The sequence below is a fragment of the Leucopleurus acutus genome, assembly GCF_964270905.1.
Source record: "Leucopleurus acutus genome assembly, chromosome: X".
NCBI classification, from domain to species: domain Eukaryota; kingdom Metazoa; phylum Chordata; class Mammalia; order Artiodactyla; family Delphinidae; genus Leucopleurus; species Leucopleurus acutus.
The window spans coordinates 91,601,663-91,622,528 of record NC_139148.1 but is presented as its reverse complement, the minus strand read 5'-3'; the positions used below and the strand labels follow the sequence as shown (position 1 = coordinate 91,622,528).

Here is a 20,866-nt window from a genome sequence, read left to right as displayed (position 1 = left end):
TGTAGAATGAAATAAATTGTACTAAGTTTACGTCTGCTATAAATAAAAGGATGTAATTAAGATGCTGATAAGAGTAGATTAAATATAATAAAACAATCCATTTGGAGAAGACAACTGAAGGTGATTAATAGAATTATTCTTTGGCATATACAGACATAACAGAAGTCAAATAGAAGGTTTAAAAGAAACAATAGCCTAGAGGACTAATAGAACCATGGACTTGCCTTTGACAAAGAGAAATTCCATTCTTACTGAACTATTTCTACACATTGTATGAAGGCAGGGTCTCCCTCTTGTCCTTTGCAAATGTTAACATGTACCCACTACTATCACCATTTTATTTGCTTTTTACCTGTCCTCTTTAAGAATACTTTGCACATCAGAAGAATATAAAAACTAAAATACCAAGAATCAACACATAGAGCCAAAGAGTAAATGCAAACACAGGCTACCAATCTTCAAAGTTTAAGACCTACTAGTCTGATATACTAAGTGGTCACTCATGAGAACAGCTGTTACTAGGTTAATAAAGCTAATTACTAGAGTGAGATAGAAAGTAGTAAAACATCCAGAAGTGAGTAAATAGATCATCCTTGCTATACAATTGTACATATATAATAGCAGAGTCAACAGTAATTCTGAGCTGCCTGATAATTGGTCAGGCTAATAATCATTTATTTAATGAATAAATGAACATTTATTCATTTATTACTGGTCCAGCTAATTCCTCACTAGTATGTTTAGTTAAAATGCCTGTGGGTGTCACAAAGAACTTTAATCTCAACACGCCAATGGTTAATAATGACTCATCCTATTTTCCAAAAATATTAAAGAAATTAAGTAAATAGTACCTGACAAAAACTTTGAGTTACTTAGAGAAGTATACTGCATAAATATGAGATATAAGTATTAAAATTAATCCTTTCCCCATAAGGAACTCTGCTCAGTGTTATGTGGCAGCCTGGATGGGAGGGGAGTCTGGGGCAGAACGGACACATGCACATGTATGGCTGGGTCCCTTTGCTGTGCACCTGAAACTATCACAACATTGTTAATCAGCTCTATTCCAAAATAAATTAAAAAGTTAAAAAAATAATTTTTCCCTTCTGTAATTCTCTTATCTAAAATTATCACAATTCTTTCCTCTCTAAAGAACTTAATATTTTCCCATAATTGAGATAAGGGTTTTTCAGTTTGGGCCTTAACCAAAATTCCCTCTCCTCTATGGCAGGGTCTCACTCCAAATGTTCACCTTTTTTCTGTTCCTCTGCTGACTCATCATCACAATCAGCCTTGAGACACACCATGGTTATCATCTCACCAAGTAAAAATCGTATCAAACAGCTTAGCTATTAAATGGAAAATCATCATTATAGCAATGGGAGGACTCCCAACACATTTGCAATGAAGGAAACAAACTACCTGTTATAGGCCCTCAGTGGACCAAAGCTGCTGTTCATGGAAAACAAATGTATAAAGCATATGCAAAATATCAATATATGGAAGCTCTGGGGTTGATACTGCATTTGTAAACAAAACTAAAATGTATTTTTGGACATGATGCATATACTATTAATTCAATTTTAAAAATTCAGGTATTGGCAAAGACTAGACTATTTCTATCAGAACTGGTCTCAGGCTAAGTTTGCCTTTCACTCTTTTTGATGGAGCTCCCTTTCTCACCCCTGTGCTCATAAACTGCTCCTAACTGTCAGGTGAATCCTCCTCTGCATTACTTTAAGCCCCAGTTCTTTCCAACTTCCTTTTTAGGGACCATGCCCAGTGACAATACCTTTCTCTTATGGGAAACAAGTGCCAACTCTTACAGGTCTAATGCCACTGTTTTTGATTTTTCAGTATCCATGTGTTGCTTGATTTTGGATGGCTTCTCAGCCTTTGACTTTCTCACCTTGCTAGGAGCCCAAGATTGGTGTGTTCTTTGACCTGACCTATTTGCTCACCACCTTGCTGTAAACTTCCAGACTTCAGGTTGTTACCTTGACTCTAGACTGTCAGCTCTGTCTTCAGAAACCTCTGAGTTTTTCCTCCAGATCTCTTGCCTGGCCCTTATTTTGTGTTGAGTCTGATCTATGGTTGTCCACCATAACAGTGTAGGAGATAATTAGGGTAAGGATGGGAAGGAAAGTGGGAAAATTTCGGGTGTTCTCTAATTAACAGCAGCACATGTGCCTATTAACAAAACCATATATTTATATAACACTCCTGATATCTCTATGTGATTTCTGAAAAAAAAAACCTATTTCTAAAGAAGCAAAAGATCTTCCAAAGCTTAAGCCAGATCTGTACAAATGAAGTGTATAAAATAATTAAGGGACTTATTTAAATGATGCAAAGCCACACTTCCACCTCAATTCTGAAGACACTTAAAAGTCATTTATGTGTGAACCAGCCAGGTGATATTTCCCTCAATTTTCTACAAGTTTACCTATAATATAAAATCCACTTTTATTTACATAAAATAAGCTATTTGAGTTGGAAGGGGTGTCTAAATTATTCTTTTTTCCCCCCTGTTCATGTTGGATGTTAAGACATAGTCAAAAGAGGTAGCTTTATTTTTTCCCTTTCCAGATATTTAAAAAGCATACACTATCCACTTGTTAAAATGGGTTAGAGGACAGAACTGCTGAAAAGAATTATAAAGCTGATGGTATTGATATTAATAAAGACAAAACATGCTATTAGGGAATAGTGTCCTTAGTTGACACATATTCCTAATAAGTTCCAAAAGTAGAGAGTTTCTGGGCTCCCCTGGTGGCACAGTGGTTGAGAGTCTGCCTGCCCATGTAGAGAAGACGGTGTTCGTGTCCCGGTCCGGGAAGATCCCACATGCCGCGAAGCGGCTGGGCCCGTGAGCCATGGCCGCTGAGCCTGCGCGTCCGGAGCCTGTGCTCCGCACGGGAGAGGCCACAACAGTGAGAGGCCCGCGTACTGCAAAAAAAAAAAAAAAGTTAGGAAACTCTCTACTTTTTTTTTTTTTTTTTTTTTTTTTTTTGCAGCACACTGGCCTCTCACTGCTGTGGCCTCTCCCGTTGCGGAGCACAGGCTCCGGACGCGCAGGCTCAGCAGCCATGGCTCACGGGCCCAGCCGCTTCGCGGCATGTGGGATCTTCCCGGACCGGGACACAAACCCGTCTTCTCTACATCGGCAGGCAGACTCTCAACCACTGCGCCACAAGGGAAGCCCCCTAACGTATTTTTAGTCTCTAATCTATCCCTCCTATTATTGAGTGACACAGATGAATTTCTTGGTATTTGTTCAGATGATGAAGCATACATGCAGCTTCCTGGTCACTTAAGTGTACATCCCTTTGGAAAGTTTTGCCATACTGCCTTGTGTTTCACAGCCTGTTTTCAGGTATGCCTGCAGGTTCTGAATTAGTTTGCCATTTGAAAATGTGTTTTGGCATGCGTTACAAAGGTCAATAACTCAAAATAATTCTCTCTTACTCATTCCTATTCTCCCACTGAATTAATTCACACAGGATACTCTTTTAACTTATAGGATCACTCGACTTCTGTCCAAAATCCATTTTAAAATGGGAACAGAACTAAGCCCCCAATGCAAAGAGACTGAGTAAACAACAGTACTAACATTAATGGACATTATGGGTGAGTGTTAAGAGTGTCAACTTACTTAGGCCTCACTATTTATAAACTGCTTACTAACTTGGGTAAGTTATATGACCTCTCTGAGCCAAATTTTCTCATTTTAAAAATGATCCATAGACATTTCTCCAAAGATATACAAATGGCAAATAAACACGCAAAAAAGATACTTAACATAATTAACCATTACAGAAGTGTAAATCAAAACCAAAATGAGATACCACTAAATACCTACTAGGATAACTATTATCAAAAGAATGGAAAAGAACAAGTGTTGGTGAGGATGTGAATAAATTGGAATGCTTGTGTATTTCTACTGAGAATGTAAAATGGTGTAGTTGCTTTGGGAAAAATCTGGCAGTTCCTTAAAAGTTTAAATATAGAGTAACCAGTGATCCAACAGTTCTATTCCTAGGTAGAAATGATAACCCAAGAGAAATGATAACATATATCCATACAAAAATGTGTACACTAACATTTATAGAAGGATTCTTTATAATAGCCAAAGAGTAGAAACAATAAAAATGTCCTTAAATTGATATATGGATAAATAATATGTGGTATATCCATACAATGGAATATTATTTGGCAGTTAAAAAGGGGTGAAGTACTTATATAAGCTACAACATGTTTGAACCTTGAGCACAATATACTAAGTATAAGAAGCCAATCACAAAAGACCACGTTGTATGATTTCATTTATATTAAATGTCCAGAATAGGTAAATTTATAGACAAAGAAAATTGATTAGTGGTTGCGTAGAGATGGTGGTGGGGGTGAAGGTGCGGGACTGAGAAGTGACTGCTAATGGGTTTGGAGTTTCTTTTGGGGATGTTGAAATGTTCTGAAATTGATTGTGGTGAGGGTTGCCCAATTTTGAATATATTAGGAATAATTGAAATGTATGATTTAAGTAGATCAGTTGTATGGTGTATGAATAATATCTTAATGATTCTCTTAAAAATGGGACAAATAGTTGCATCCATTCCACAAAGTCATTGGGAGGATTAAATGAGATAGCTCATATAAAGTATTAATATAGTGTCAGTATGCGGTAAGCAAGCAATAAATGATAGCTCTACTATCATTACTGCTACTACTACTACCACTGCAACAACTACTACTGGCAATAAAAACTAGTAGTAGTAGTAGAGCTATTATTAAATAATCATACTAAATATTATTATAACAATAATAATTATTACTAGTAGAGCTATTGCTAAATAATTACTATTTCACATGTAGTTATAATACATATAATACAATTATTATTGTTGTTGTTATTATTATTAAAATGTCTCTATTGGCCTGATAGCTTTTTTGAGGATATAATTTTGGGCCTAGATAAAGTTACCATACTCAGTATGCTGCAATAAAAATAACGCAAACTTTGGAGTCAGACAAATCTGATCGAAATCCCATTTTTACCACTTACTAAATATGTAACCTCAGGAAAATTATTTCATCTGTCTGAGGCCAAGTTTCCTCATCTGCAAAATGGTTCAACAGTACCTACTACTACTTTGGGCTCTTGTGAGGAATAAATAAGACAGTGTATGTACACATGCCTATTGCAGTGTCTATACATAGTAAATTCTCAAATTTTGCTTTGATATGTATAAAATCATTGTATTGGCATTAGTGAAAGTGTGATGAAACACCCTCAAGCTTATATTAATTATCTCAATGAGCCATAAACTTCAGCAATGCCCCCAAATAGCAATATATGGAATAGAGGTCTGGTCAACAATCATGTTATTCCTAAGATGTTCATAATTAACTCATTACATTACAGATAAATCTTAAGTGTTAACTTTTTGCTTTTCATTGTCAAGTGCCTCAAAACAAGTATGATTTTTTTTACATCTTTTTTGGAGTATAATTACTTTACAATGGTGTGTTAGTTTCTGCTTTATAACAAAGTGAATCAGTTATACATATACATATGTTCCTAAATCTCTTCCCTCTTGCGTCTCCCTCCCTCCCCCCCTCCCTATCCCACCCCCCCAGGCGGTCACAAAGCACCGAGCTGATCTCCCTGTGCTATTAAGTTATACAAACTTAGACAAAGTAAGTAAACCAGATTCAATCTCAAGCATTAATATGGCAGCCAACTCTTAGGGAAAAGGCTTGGCTCAGAATTTCCAAAGCTGTAAATAATGCACACGTTGTACAATCTGGGGAATAGAATAGTTTGCAGTTTGGTGTAGCCCCAGGCTAAGCTTGTACATGTTATCCTGCAAAAAATAGATCTTTTGGAAACAGCTCACTAACCCTAGAATATCTACAAGGGACAGTGAATGCTGCCATGAACCAGCTCCAATTATGTGTGCCAAGAATGCTGAGTGAACTCATGATACCCTTCTTCTTCCTCTCCAAAGTCTTCACTTATTCAAGATTAAATTAAGTGAAGGTTTTAAGGAGTTATTTGAAGTTAAAAGCATAGGAGGGGTATACAAAAACAAAAATAATTAAATAAATCCCTTGCTACCACCATTATATACACGACACATACATGATTCGAGCTTATGGAATAATCATGTATTGCTATTTATATTGATATTAATTATGGCTTGACACTTTAGCTCAATTTGTTGGTGACCTGCTTTGGATTATTTGTTCTATGACAACTTTAGAAATAGTTGGCTAATTTTGCTAAACTGAAGAGACTCAGGGATATCATAAGTTTCCATTTTTAGTATTTACCATATTGAAGAAATGGTAGATAATTTATTATTATAAAAGGTTATATCTTGGCAATTTTTAATTATTTTCACATAAATTTAATACTTGGATGGAGGTTACAGAGATTTGTCATTATATTGAGTGAAAGTCAAAGAGTATAGAACTGTTAATTTATGAGGTCTTGCCACAAAAATGTCACTCTCCCTTTTCCCATCTCTGTTTTGGCCGTTATCTCTGTTTTGGCCGTTATCATATTGCATTGTAATTCTGCTTACACATCTCTCTTCCCCACTAGACTGAGAAACACCTTAAGGCCAAGGCCCTCATTTTGTTAACCTCTATATCCCCAGGTTCTAACACAGTGTTTGGCATCAACTAAGAATGCAAAAAATGTTTTTATGTATATTGAGTTTAAAAATAAGATTGATTTGGCTAAACAGCTAATTTCCTAAATTAGGGTTCAATTAGTTATTTTTTTGCCTTGTAGTCCTGAGTATTGCATTAAATATTATATTTTCCCTTATTCTCTTGTAGTATACAGTGGTCTCTTAGGGGACCTAATATAATTTTAAGTAGAAACTGATGGTGACATTGATTTCTGATGAAGATTAAAACTCCTTATACACACAGAGAAAGTTTTTGAGCCAGTAGCACATAACACAGTCATTAAGTATGAATTTAAACAGCCTATAAAAATAAAACAAATTCTGAATGAGAATAGAAGAGACATAAAGAGACTCTTTCATACTGGATCAGATTCATCTGGTATTCAATTAGCTTGGAACTATTCCACTGGTCTGAGTTTTTCTTATATGACTGAGGCCCACAGGCCTCCTTTTTGACTCTTTAACACAGAAAAAGAAAATAAACAGTGTTTATATTCATTTTTTCTATACCCTGAGGTTTATTATCAAAACAATAGTCTTTGCTTAATTTTTAGAACCAACATAGGAAACAGCACTAGCGAGTTGCAATTTACTAATTTACATACTTTAGCAAATATCTTATGGTCGTCATGAGCATAATGATCCAAGGTTATCCACAAGAATTATTTTCATTTAAAATCCTCAGGGTAATGTAAATAACCATATTAACAATTAGTGAGTAAAAACTTTTACTCAACATGAAGTTGATGTTCAGCATCTGAGGCGCCTAGTACTTTTTTGCTTCTACACCAGGGACCAGTAAGCTGCAACCCCGGGGACACAGCGGGCCCAACTTCTGTTTTGGTATGGTCCACATGCTATGATTTTTACATTTTTCAAATATTTGCAAACAAATTGAAGGAAGAATAATATTTCATGACATATGAAAATTATGTATGTAACATTGAAATCCTAGTTCTCATAAATAAAGTTTTATGAGGACTCAGTCATTCTCATATAAATATCTGTGCTACTTTCACACTACATGATACTTATAGTGAAGAACATATAGCACACAAAGCCTAAAATATTTACTATCTAGGCTTTTACAAAAGGTTTGAAGACACTTATTCTAAATCCACCTTTGGTAATCCATTTACATTTGCCTGAAATTGCTTTCACTTGCCACAATCCTCAAAACTATTCTATTTTTTTTACATCTTTATTGGAGTATAATTCCTTTACAGTGTTGTGTTAGTTTCTGCTGTAAAACAAAGTGAATCAGCTATATGTATACGTATATTCCCATATCCCCTCCCTCTTGAGCCTCCCTATCCCACCCCTCTATGTGGTCACAAAGCATGGAGATGATCTCCCTGTGCAAGTAGCTGCTTCCCACTAGCTATCTATTTTACATTCGGCAGTGTATATATGTCAATGCTACTCTCTCACTTCGTCACAGCTTCTCCTCCCCACCCCGTGTCCTCAAGTCCATTGTATACGTCTGTGTCTTTATTCCTGTACTGCTCCTAGGTCCATCAAAAGCTTTTTTTTTTATTCCATATATATGTGTTAGCATACTGTATTTGTTTTTCTCTTTCTGACTTACTTCACTCTGTATGACAGACTCTAGGTCCATCCACCTCACTACAAATAACTCAATTTTTTTTTTACATCTTTATTGGAGTATAATTGCTTTACAATGGTGTGTTAGTTTCTGCTTTGTAACAAAGTGAATCAGTTATACATATACATATGTTCCCATATCTCTTCCCTCTTGCGTCTCCCTCCCTCCCACCCTCCCTATCCCACCCCTCTAGGTGGTCACAAAGCACCGAGCTGATCTCCCTGTGCTATGCAGCTGCTTCCCACTAACTACCTACCTTACGTTTGGTAGTGTATATATGTCCATGCCTCTCTCTCACTCAATTTTGTTGCTTTTTATGGCTGAGTAATATTCCATTGTATATATGTGACACATCTTCTTTATCCATTCATCTGTTGATGGACACATAGGTTGCTTCCATGTCCTGGCTATTGTAGATAGTGCTGCAATGAATATTGTGGTACATGTCTCCTTCTGAATTATGGTTTTCTCAGGGTATATGTCCACTAGTGGGATTGCTGGGCCATATGGTAGTTCTATTTTGAGTTTTTTTAAGGAACTTCCATACTCTTCTCCATAGTGGCTGTATCAATTTACATTCCCACCAGCAGTGCAAGAGGGTTCCCTTTTCTCCACGCCCTCTCCAGCATTTATTGTTAGTAGATTTTCTGATGATAGCCATTCTGACCAGCGTGAGCTGATATCTCATTGTAGTTTTGATTTGCATTTCTCTAAAGATTAGTGATGTTGATCATCCTTTCATGTGTTTGTTGGCAATCTGTATATCTTCTGCGGAGAAATGTCTATTTAGGTCCTCCACCCATTTTTGGATTGCGCTGTTTGTTTTTTTGATATTGAACTGCGTTAGCTGTATATTTTGGAGAATAATTCTCTGTCAGTTGCTTCATTTGCAAATATTTTCTCCCATTCTGAGGGTTGTCTTTCCCTCTTGTTTATGTTTTTGTTCGCTGTGCAAAAGCTTTTAAGGTTCATTAGGTCCCATTTGTTTATTTTTGTTTTTATTTCCATTTCTCTAGGAGGTGGATAAAAAGGATCTTGCTGTGATTTATGTCATAGTGTGTTCTGCCTATGTTTTCCTCTAAGAGTTTTATAGTGTCTGGCCTTACATTTAGATCTTTAATCCATTTTGAGTTTATTTTTGTGTATGGTGTTAGGAAGTTTTCTAATTTCATTCTTTTACATGTAGCTGTCCAATTTTCCCAGCACCACATATTAAAGAGGCTGTCTTTTCTCCATTGTACATTCTTGCCTCCTTTGTCAAAGATAAGGTGACCATATGTGTGTGGGTTTATCTTTGGGCTTCCTATCCTGTCCCACTGATGTGTATTTCTGTTTTTGTGCCAGTACCATACCATCTTGATGACTGTAGATTTGTAGTATAGTCTGAAGTCAGGGAGCCTGATTCCTCCAGCTCCATTTTTCTTTCTCAAGATTGCTTTGGCTATTCAGGGTCCTTTATGTTTCCATACAAATTGTAAAATTATTTGGTCTAGTTCTGTGAAAAATGCCCTTAATAGTTTAATAGGGATTGCACTGAATCTGAAGATTGCTTTGGGTAGTATAGTCATTTTCACAATGTTGATTCTTCCAATCCAAGAACGTGGTATATCTCTCCATCTGTTTGTATCATCTTTGATTTCTTTCATCAGTGTCTTATAGTTTTCTGCATACAGGTCTTTTGTCTCCTTAGGTAGGTTGATTCCTAGTTATTTTATTATTTTTGTTGCAATGATAAATGGGAATGTTTCCTTAATTTCTCTTTCATATTTTGCATCATTAGTGAATAGAAATGCAAGAGATTTCTGTGCATTAATTCTGTATCCTGCTATTTTACCAAATTCATTGTTTAGCTCTAGTAGTTTTCTGGTAGCATCTTTAGGATTCTCTATGTATAGTATCATGTCTCCTGCAAACAGTGAGAGTTTTACCTCTCCTTTTCTGGTTTGCATTCCTTTTATTTCTTTTTCTTCTCTGATTACTGTGGCTAAAACTTCCAAAACTATGTTGAATAATAGTGATGAGAGTGGACAACCTTGTCTTGTTCCTGATCTTAGAAGAAATGGTTTCAGTTTTTCACCATTGAGAACAATGTTGGCTGTGGGTTTGTCATATATGGCCTTTATTATGTTGAGGTACATTCCCTCTATGCCTACTTTCTGGAGGGTTTTTATCAAAAATGGGTGTTGAATTTTGTCAAAAGCTTTTTCTGCATCTCTTGAGAAGATCATATGGTTTTTCTCCTTCAATTTGTTAATATGGCTTATCACGTTTATTGATTTGCATATATTGAAGAGTCCTTGCATTCCTGGGATAAGCCCCACTTGATCATGGTGTATGATCCTTTTAATGTGCTATTCGATTCTGTTTGCTAGTATTTTTTGAGGGGTTTTGCATCTATGTTCGTCAGTTGTATTGACCTGTAGTTTTCTTTCTTTGTGGTTTTGGTATTAGGATGATGGTGGCCTCGTAGAATGAGTTTGGGAGTGTTCCTCCCTCTGTTATATTTTGGAAGAGTTTGTGAAGGATAGGTGTTAGTTCTTCTCTAAGTGTTTGATAGAATTCGCCTGTGAAGCCATGTGGCCCTGGGCTTTTGTTTGTTGGAAGATTTTTAATCACAGTTTCAATTTCAGTGCTTGTGTTTGGTCTGTTCATGTTTTCTATTTCTTCCTGGTATATTTATTTTATGCATAACACTGACTGGTAGTTTAAGTCTTAGGAACTCCCAGGAAAATAGTTATCATCATCAATGAGAGGAACAGGGCACATCTCCTAATTCACCGTTAACTGAAATGAAATGTCAGATCTCAAATCTTTTCACCCACATTTGTTTATAGCTTTTTCAAAGTTTCTAGGCGTCTGTAACAGTTTGTAAAGCATGCGTTTGTGTTCTATAAAAGAAACAGTAACCAAAAGAGGGTCTACCTAGCATCAATACATTTCAAGTGGGGCAGATATCACTATGATGCTTTAATAATTTTGTATTAAAGTACAATATAAATTAATATACTGTGATGCAGTGTTATTTTTTCTACTTTCAGAGGGAGAAAATAAATGGAAGGTAATAAGGCCAAACTGGATTTGTGTGTGTGTTTTATACATTGCTTTTATCTTTATATTTCATACATTACCACAGGCAGCTTTAGCTGAATAGATTTGCTTTGTGAGAGCAGTAATTTTAATATTATTTTGTTAAGAACATGTTTATCATCTCAACATATATAGTTATTTGTTAAGATTAATCTTCTTTCAGCATTATAGTGTGAACAAAATTTAGCAACAACCAAACTGTCATCACTATGTCAGCAAAAATATGTAAATTTCTATAACCTTGTGGATGAGTAATGGATTACACTATAGGAGAGAGAAAGTCAAGATGTTTATTTTCCTCTAGAGACACAACAAAATATCTGTACTGATGCCAACTCCATGCACTAAAAAGTGTTCATCTGGACTGAAAATTTTCATTTACTGGATTGCCTTTACAAATGTGCAGAACTGTTAACTGAGTGCAGCCCTCAAACAAACACGTAAATAATAATTCTAGATCATGCTTTCTAAAACTATCTTGAAGCTGATACTCAAATATTTCCTACAATATTTCTAACTTTGCATAAAATGCCTGCATGAGACTCTTGTTCATGGGTAAAGTGGACTTCAAAATGTTCTAGAGAAAATTAATTAATGTTTGTTCCAGGTATCTATTGTTTAACCAACTATACCTAGCTTAGTGACTAGTGATAACCATTTTTTTTGGTTGATTATGACTTTTTGGGTCAGAAATCTAAGAAGAGTTCAGCTCAGTAGTTTATCTCTGAACTACATGGCATAGGTCAGGGCATCTGGGACTGGAGGATCCACTTCCAATATGGGTTCATACACTCACATGTCTGGTGCCTTGGTGTTTTATTGGCCTTTCTTTCTCCACATGGCATCTCAACCTCTAGGGTCTCTACATGTGTCTTGAGTTTCTCACAGCATGGTAGTTTCAGACCAGACCAAGAGATCCAAAGAGAAGTTACAAGATTCCTTTTGACCCAACCTCCAACATCTCAGAATATCATTTCTGCCATACTCTATTGGTCAAGTATATCCTAGGCCAACCAGATTCAAGGGGAGGGGGATGAGAAACTATGTTTAGATGGTAGGAATAGGAGAAAATCTGGGGCTAACTTTAATCCACTACAATGCTATCCCAAATTTTCAAATATTGGGATTTGACAAAACTGAACTTGGTAATGTGCTTAGCCATTTAGATTGGATTGTTGTATTTTGGGTAGTTCTAATTTTAGTTCTAGTTTAAGGATGTGTAAAACTGCATGTGCTAGGTAAACTTTAAAAAATGAAGGAAAATAATTTCTAGAAGTTTTGAGATCTTAGTTAATTCTAAAAGTTTTCAAGATATAGACAGGGATGTCCAATCACCACAGTTATCTTTCTCTAGCTCATTTTTATGCCTAGGGTTTCTAAGCCCTCATCATTCTGACTGCAGAGCCCCCACCAACACTGAAGAGCTCTCTGGCATTTATAGTGCTTCTAACATCACCTTACTATTGAGGCATGAGTAAATTACAAAATAATTTCCAGTTGTGAATAAACAGTACTAAATAAATCTGTGGAAAAGTTAAAAATCACTTAAAATTAACCAGTCATGTGCTCCTTGAAATGCCAAAGATCTTGTTTAAGTGATTTTGTTTTTCTTTCTCTGAATTACATGGTCGATTTAGCATCTTGGAGAAACAGCCTTTCTGGAATGAAAAATGGGCAGGTCTCCATTTTTCTGTCAATAAAGTTGTTTCCAAATTGTGTAACAAACTAAAAACTGAAAAGTTCAGCCTTGCATCTAACGTAAATTGGAGGCAAATTACTTTAATGATTTTACAGGGTGGTGTTGGTGAATTATTTTGGTATACATACCTGTGTTGGAATACATATTTATAAAAAGTACACATCTTAGAGATGTCCTGAATACAACAGACAAGTGTGACACCCAGTGAATCTGAATGAAATTTACTTCCTACAAGGGTCTCCCTCCTTCCTTTAGAGCAACACTCCTCAAACTTTTCTGTTGAAGTTTGCTTAATGACAGAGGAGAATGAAGAAGTATCCCCCTAGGGGCCACAAACACAAAATTTAGTCATGTTTTAATTGAAATAGTTGTGTGAATTTTGCTTGCTACTCTTTAGTTTATGTTTTCATATAGAAATAACTTATTCACTTGAATCTTCAACAAATGATACAAGATCATCTTATGGCTTCATGTAACCCCTGGCAAACCAGAGTACCCTTGAGGTATTGTATATCAGTGTGGATGGAAAGATGTGAGTATATAAAACTTACTGAAGGAGTGTGTCTGCACATCTAGATTTGGCTTTAACAAAATATGATGACTCTGCAAAATAATATACAAGTGGTGGGGAGAGAGCCATAGTCTAATCTTCAACATTATCAACAAAATATTCACCATCCCACTCTTAATAACATGTTTATTATTTTCTTTTTGTTTTAAAATACTTAACTCTGGTACTCATACTGCTAGGCTGCATTAACTATAATGTGTTATATTTCATTCTTAAAAAATGAACAAGCTCTTAGGAATGTAATTTTCTCTCACCTATTTTTAAGATAGAAATAAGTCTCTAACAATCCAAGTTGGATTGGAAAGATCAAAAGTTGAGTCAAAAACTTCCGAAGTGACTGTAATATTGGGGCCAATTCATCTTCCCTAGCTATATAATTGGTAGGTACCACTGGTCACGTACGACTAATATGTTACCAGCATATTTACCCAGTTCTCTTGTTTAGAATTGAAGAAATTATTAGAACTGAAGAATAGAATAAAACCCAAGATAGATGAAAGCTCACAGATGTTAAAGAATATAGTTTAGAGTAAAGGCTGTGGTTTGAAAGAGACCCTAGCAAGCCTCTGAATTTCAAGCTTAAATTTCTTGAAACATAAGGTTTAGTGGCAGGAGGCTCAACACCTTGTGACTTTGAATCTGTAAAAAGGCACTAGCACCCATGAATCAACTTGTTATATTTTCCTACTCCAGATGATTCATAAATATTTAGGATCTCAACCTAAAAATACGTTTTAAATAGCCCTGGATTGTGCCATTGGAAATAATATTATCAGATCGTTTTAAAGTCTGTACTGAGGGGCTCTTTTATTTTAAAAAAGGGCTTGTTCTCCAGGAGTTAGTGCTCTCTAAATAAAAATTTGGGACTGACAAGCATGAAAAGTTTTCTGTACCAATCACCAATTCACGACACCCAGGAATCTATCAATCACAGATTTAAAAAGCTCTGTCCTACAGCACACTTAATACCCAGTGTAACCACTTAGTATTACCATTCCTTGATGCAATACAAACTCATTTCCTTAAACTGCTATTGCAATGAACTCCAGGGTTATAAATGAGCAGACACAAATTGATTTGCATGTAATAACAGTAGCAATAAACCTTTCCTGGTTCATGCAATTTTCCCCATCTGTTAACAGAGAGGAAGTTTAGGACCTATTATTCCCAGAAGGAGACTTACCCAGCTGGACATCTATAACACTTGGCTGATTCTCCATGGGGAACAATGGCTTGGGAGGTTTGTCTGTGAGTAAAGCTAGAAGAGAAAATGAAAGAAGGTAATGGAAAAATTGAGATAAATTACAGGATGAGAAAGATTCTATCGTGTATGATATTTAAAGTTTGTAGACTTGACAGTACGTAAACATCTATTAGACAGTGTTCCTACTTGAGCTGTTACTCTATCCATACAATCTCCACTTCCCAACACATTTAGAGCACCATTGATTCACTGTGAATATGCCACTTTGACAGCTACACTTTCCAACAAGATCAAACGAATGGTCTATTTTGAGTGGTTTTATAAGCTTGTGAGTGTAAAGAAATACAGATTTTAAGAGTATAATCATATAAATATTAAATCTTCATACCCAATTTGTGGTACTAAATATTCTTAATGAAATATAACCCTAATGGACATTTATGGTGGACTGAACCTTCTATACCTCTGAATCATTCCTCACTCCCCACCTCAATCTCTAAAACAATATGATAAAACACTGGTACCTTCATTAGGATAAATGATCAAAAATACTGATTGAGCATCTTTTGTCCACTAAGTCTTATGCTAAGTGCTAAGGGAAAAGAAGTAAAATCTTTATCTTTGTCTTCAATATATAATCTAGGACTATGAACACAGAATTAGCACATGAAAGTAAAGAGATGAACAAAGAATACAATTTAGTAAAAATAAAATTGTAGCATTTCATCTCTAAGGCTATATGTGGTAAAGGAATGGAGAAAGGAGAGGTCAGTATTTGTTGTCAGGGTCGGGCAAAGTTTTATGAAGGAAATGAATCTCCACACAGACCTTAAGGAATGGAGAAGATTTGGAAAGGCAGAGTAAGGAAAAAGAAATGCAAGAAAAATTAATAACACAAATCGAGGAATAGAGGTAGAACTTAGAGAGGCACCTAGAAGAAAGAAATGTCAGGACTTGGCACACACAGACATAAAATGCTTTATGACAAACCTTATATGAAGCTATTATTTATACCCTGAGTTCCTTTTACTTGTTCCTGTATTTATGCCTTACTTCAACTATCCAATTAGACTCTTACCTATCAAAGGGAAATGTTTTATAAGTCTTTGTAATTCACAAGAGACATAGAATATAGCTGGGTATGAAAGAGATAATCATTAACCCATTGTTAATTGAGTGGTTTAGGAATTCTGTGCCGACCTGAGAGAAGTTCATCTCATATTTGCAAAGATATTTAGAAGAGAAAGAGAGAAACAAAAGTTGATCACATGATAGGAAAAGTTAGGGAAATATACAAATTTGGTGATATTCCCAAAATAATTGTTGATAACAAAAAAGGCACCAGGAAAGAGCTTTACATAACATTAGCTTTATCTTCCTGATATCCAAACTGTTAAGGAAAAATTTTAGTGACTTGTTCTCATTTTTCCAACAAATCTTTATTGATGGCCTGTAATGCATCTTGTCCTTATGGAATTGAATGATATATTTTTCTAACTAAGCTAATTTTGGCATAATACAGGCAAACACACAAATACAATATCTATAGTCTTCATTTCTTCAATATTTCAGTTACTCTTAATAACCTTATATCAATATTTAAATATTATTTGAAATATAAAGGATATGCTTTTAAACAAAATTTAAATATTTGTATTCAAAATCCAGTCACAACAGATGTTCAGTTTTGTTGTTTGCTATCAGTTGGAATAGGAAAATATTGAGAACTACCAAAATATCCATCAGTAAGAGGTTGGTTAAATAATATGTTACTTCCATATAATGATATATTACAATACATCTACTTAAAAGAATTAGGTAAATCTGTACGTCTATTATGAAATATCTCCAAGATATATTATTCAATGAAAAAGCAATGTTCCAAACAGTGTGCACAGTATACTATCCTTTGTGTAAAAAATATACGTGTGTGTGTGTGCACGCACACGTGCCGTGCATATATATATTTGTACAAGTGTGGAATATTTCTGAATGGATACATGTGAAACTCATAACAGTAATTTCCTTTGAGGAGATGAGCTAGGTGATTGGGGAATAGTGGTGGGTAAGGTTGGGTTAGGGAGGTACTGGCCAGCAGAGGAAGATTTAATTTTCACTGTATACCTGTTATACATTTTGAACAACATTCATATACTGTGTATTCAAAACATGAATAAAAATTTTAAAATTCCAGCCACCTACATTTTATTTATAAAAGAATTATTTTGGTTACTTGGCATAATTATTGTCAATTTGCCTTACACATCCAGATTATTGACACTTAGATTGCTGGAAACTGTTCTTAGTATTATTTTCAAATATGTCTTGCCTGCAAATGTATTAATTGGGATGTGGTAGGTGAGAAGTAACTGTAGGTAATGTATTTAATGCTCAAAGGTGAATATCTTGTTTTACTTTCATCAGGATATGAATCTGGAGTCATTGTTGCCCCCCATCCTTACCTCCTGCCATGGACTATGGATATACTTACTCTGATTTTATTATTGTTAAATGTCAATTACTAAAATTTATTAATATTAATGATAATTTTAAGTGCCTTACATTTACAGGTGGTTCATAATTTTTAAGGTGCTTTCAGATACATTAGTTCATGTGATCTACACAATGACCTTGGAAGGTAAGGAAGATAGTTACAATTATGGCCACCTTAGAGATGAAGCTAAATGAAGCTTGCATTGTCTCATTTGGTGCCCTCTTGTCACCAAAAGCCCCTATATGCAGAATGGATAGGAAGATAGATATAAGTTGTAGGCAGAACAGGTAAAAATGCTCAGTACTGAATCAATGGTTTTAGCCTCTTTGACTACAAACTAATTAAGCTAAGTTTCCCAGGCCAGTGGGAGCGGCTTTGTGGCAAACAGCCAGCTGAAACACAGTTTCTGTAGAACATTCCATGCACATACATTTTTTCCCCTAAACTCATGAATGAAAGGAGATGAACTTACACTTATCCTAATGCATCCCAGTGGGATGTATGGGCGTGGAACCTCATTAAATTCCAATATCATGTCTAGGCCTGGGAATTGCCAAGAAGTGCAAAACATTTGTGATGATAAAGCAGGAACTGCAGCAGTTCATCTGGATCCTGACCACCAGCCCAGAGACAAATCTATCAGCGCATAGCATAATTATAGCATTTGCAGATTAGCTAGAGCACATGCTGCCATGAGTAGGCAAGCTCATTTCATTCTTCTTTTTAAAAAAATATCATCTGAAAATCACAGTTATTGTTTGGGAAATGAAGGGGAGAACTGTCAATACTAGACCCCATGAACAACACAGTGGGGATTTACAATTTTATTAGAAAACTTATCCTGGACCCCTAGAGGGATTAACTGGGGTCTGAGCTAGTCTTTCAATTTTCTGCTCAAGCTTCATGCTTTGATTGAAAGAATGGGAGCAAGGGATGCAGTTTGGTACTAACATTTCAGTCCACAATTCCTCCCTGCGTTTCCCTCTGTAGCCGCTTATGTTTAATTATCCTTAACTATAATTGCTCTACTGAGTATACCATGGTATTAGTCTTAATGTGCTAGTGAAGCTATGACTGTTACTGCCTGCTTCTTCCCAAAGCTAGGTTTTATATGTTCAGCACTAACTTTCCTGAGAATGTCCAAATTAGCTCTTTCTTTTCTATTGCAGGCAAAGGTGTGTCTACCTATATAACCAGATCAATTAATTTGGCTGAAATGATTGGTAAATTTCTATGAACTTAGTATAAGAAATCAGTAGAATTAACTGTTTGAATAAATCAATTTATGTGACTATATTGCCTAAGTGTTACATACAGTTATTACAAGTTTCATCGTCCTCTTTTGTTGATTTGTCTCTTTAATTAGACTTGCTAGCAAGCCAAGTGGAAGGGAATAGAAGGACAGCTTGATGCAAAGGACACTAAGTGTACGAACCCAGTAGGATCACAAAGTAGCTATTTAATTTCTAGGAATGAAGACATTATGAAATGTGTATGTTAAGGTCAATGAAATGGATCTCTCCAAATCCATTCAATGTATCAGCACTGAAATCACATTCCAAAATCATTATTTTCACCACAACATTTAACCATACAAAATCTCCCAATGACCCCTACATTTACAAGAGGATAAAATCTGAACCTGTCAGGTGTAAACATAAAGGCAGTCATGATATAGCCTTAAAAAAAGCCTTCCTGTCTTCTTACCCACTCTTCTACTTTATCTGTGCTTTGTTTGGCCAAGTTACTTTCCTTATTTAGACATTGCATTAATTTCCAACTCTGCATCTTGGCTTAAACACTTTCCCTAAGCTTAGAGACAAATAATAATAGTTACCATAGTTAGCATTTATTTAGTATCTGCTGTGTGCTAGGCCCTGTTCTAAGGCATTTTATATTACATTTTACAAATAACTTTCCCAAAGTCAAGGAGCTTGTAAAAGAGGGATCTGAAATGAGTAATGTCTGATCTCACCGTGCCCATAGTGTCTAAGACCTTCCCCTTCCTTTTTGCCATCCCAAGTCCTATCTATCTTCCAAAAGTCAGTTTAAGTCCAACATCCTCCAGAAAACCTTCCCTAATAAAAGCTCAAACAAACCTTTCCTCTCTCTGAAACCCTAAAGCATTTACTATTTCTTTGAACCACTCAGTTGGTGCACAGCATACATTTCTTTGAAAACGAATTAAACTTCACCTTATATGGGTATATCTAGTCTCCCTAACTAGATTTTGAAGTTCCTAGATGACAAGAATCATGTCTCACATAACCCAACAATCAAGGTAGTGTCTGACACTGTGGAACAAATAAACACAATCTTCAAATTATTTTCCCAATGTATTCTTTCTCTAAAAATGGGTGCCTCCAATAGGGTTCTTAGGTTACAAGGAAGAGAAACACACTCTTGCTAATTTAAGCAAAAAGGGAATTTATCAGAAGGATGTCTCAATGATGGACAGGATGTCTGGGGAACTAAGTTTAGATACAGGAAAGAAACCAGGCTAGGTCTAGATGTACAGGCAAAAGGGACTGCACAACAATTTCATCTTGATCCCATCATAGGACTGAATTCACTCCAACTGGTTTGTGTGTGTGTGTGTGTGTGTGTGTGTGTGTGTGTGTATGCGTGTTTAATTTGTTTTGTCTTATTGTGTTGTAACTTGTTTTCTGTCCTTGTGTCACTTTGACCAAGATTCAAAATCCCAGGAGAGGATGAATGGATAAGTTTTTAACTCCAGCCCTAGCCAAGACTGCATGCACACACCGAGGAAAACAAGAATCTCCCTAAAGCAGGCTTTCACAACCTCAGCAATATTAATTTTCAGTGCCAGATAATTCTCTCTTGTAGGTGGCTGTCTTGTGCGTTATAGGATGTTTAACAGCATCCCTGGCCTCTACCCACTAAATCTAGTAGCGCCTTCCCCCAGTTGTAAAACCCAAAAATATGTCCAGATATTGGCACATGCCCCTGGGGAGCAAAATCACCCCAGGTTGAGAACCACTGCCCTGCAGAAAACCTAGGTTCTCTGATGTTCTGAGGGAACCAAAGATCTTCAGAAAAAAGACTTGGGAATAGTCTTCACATGGGAAAAGAAAATGGAGGTCCTTACTAAACAAATTAGATCTAGGGAGAGTCAAGGATCTTGTTAATATCCTTAAAGGTTTCCTGTAATCATGAAGGGAGATTATCCAAGTCTAGCCAAAGTAGTCGACTAGTTTCAAGATTTTGTAAATTGAACACAGAATGAATCCAGAAATTGCTGAGTTCTGGAAACATCATAAGCATTATTATTTCTTGGAAAGGAATATCTCTTTCTGAAATTAACATTAGAGACTTCCTAATTCTGAATTATGAGGCACATATTTTACTAGCTACTTAGTGAATATAAAGTCCCATATACTGTGAATATTTCATTTCTAGGATTACTAAGCTGAGAATCCCCTAATTTAGGTGATCATTCAGGAAAAAATATACAATAAATATGATTATGTAATATTATCTTTAATC

The 20,866-nt window shown here is 35.7% G+C and overlaps 1 protein-coding gene across 1 annotated transcript in view; it reads right to left on the bottom strand.

Moving 5' to 3' along the window:
• Positions 1-20,866, bottom strand: part of IL1RAPL2 (interleukin 1 receptor accessory protein like 2) — a gene marked incomplete at both ends in the record, with an annotated part of 1,088,726 nt that overhangs the window by 268,689 nt on the left and 799,171 nt on the right. Inside the window, one exon of the mRNA XM_082865016.1 lies at positions 14,845-14,919. Within this exon, the coding sequence (XP_082721142.1) occupies positions 14,845-14,919 (75 nt within the window). The remainder of the gene's footprint in view (positions 1-14,844; positions 14,920-20,866) is intronic.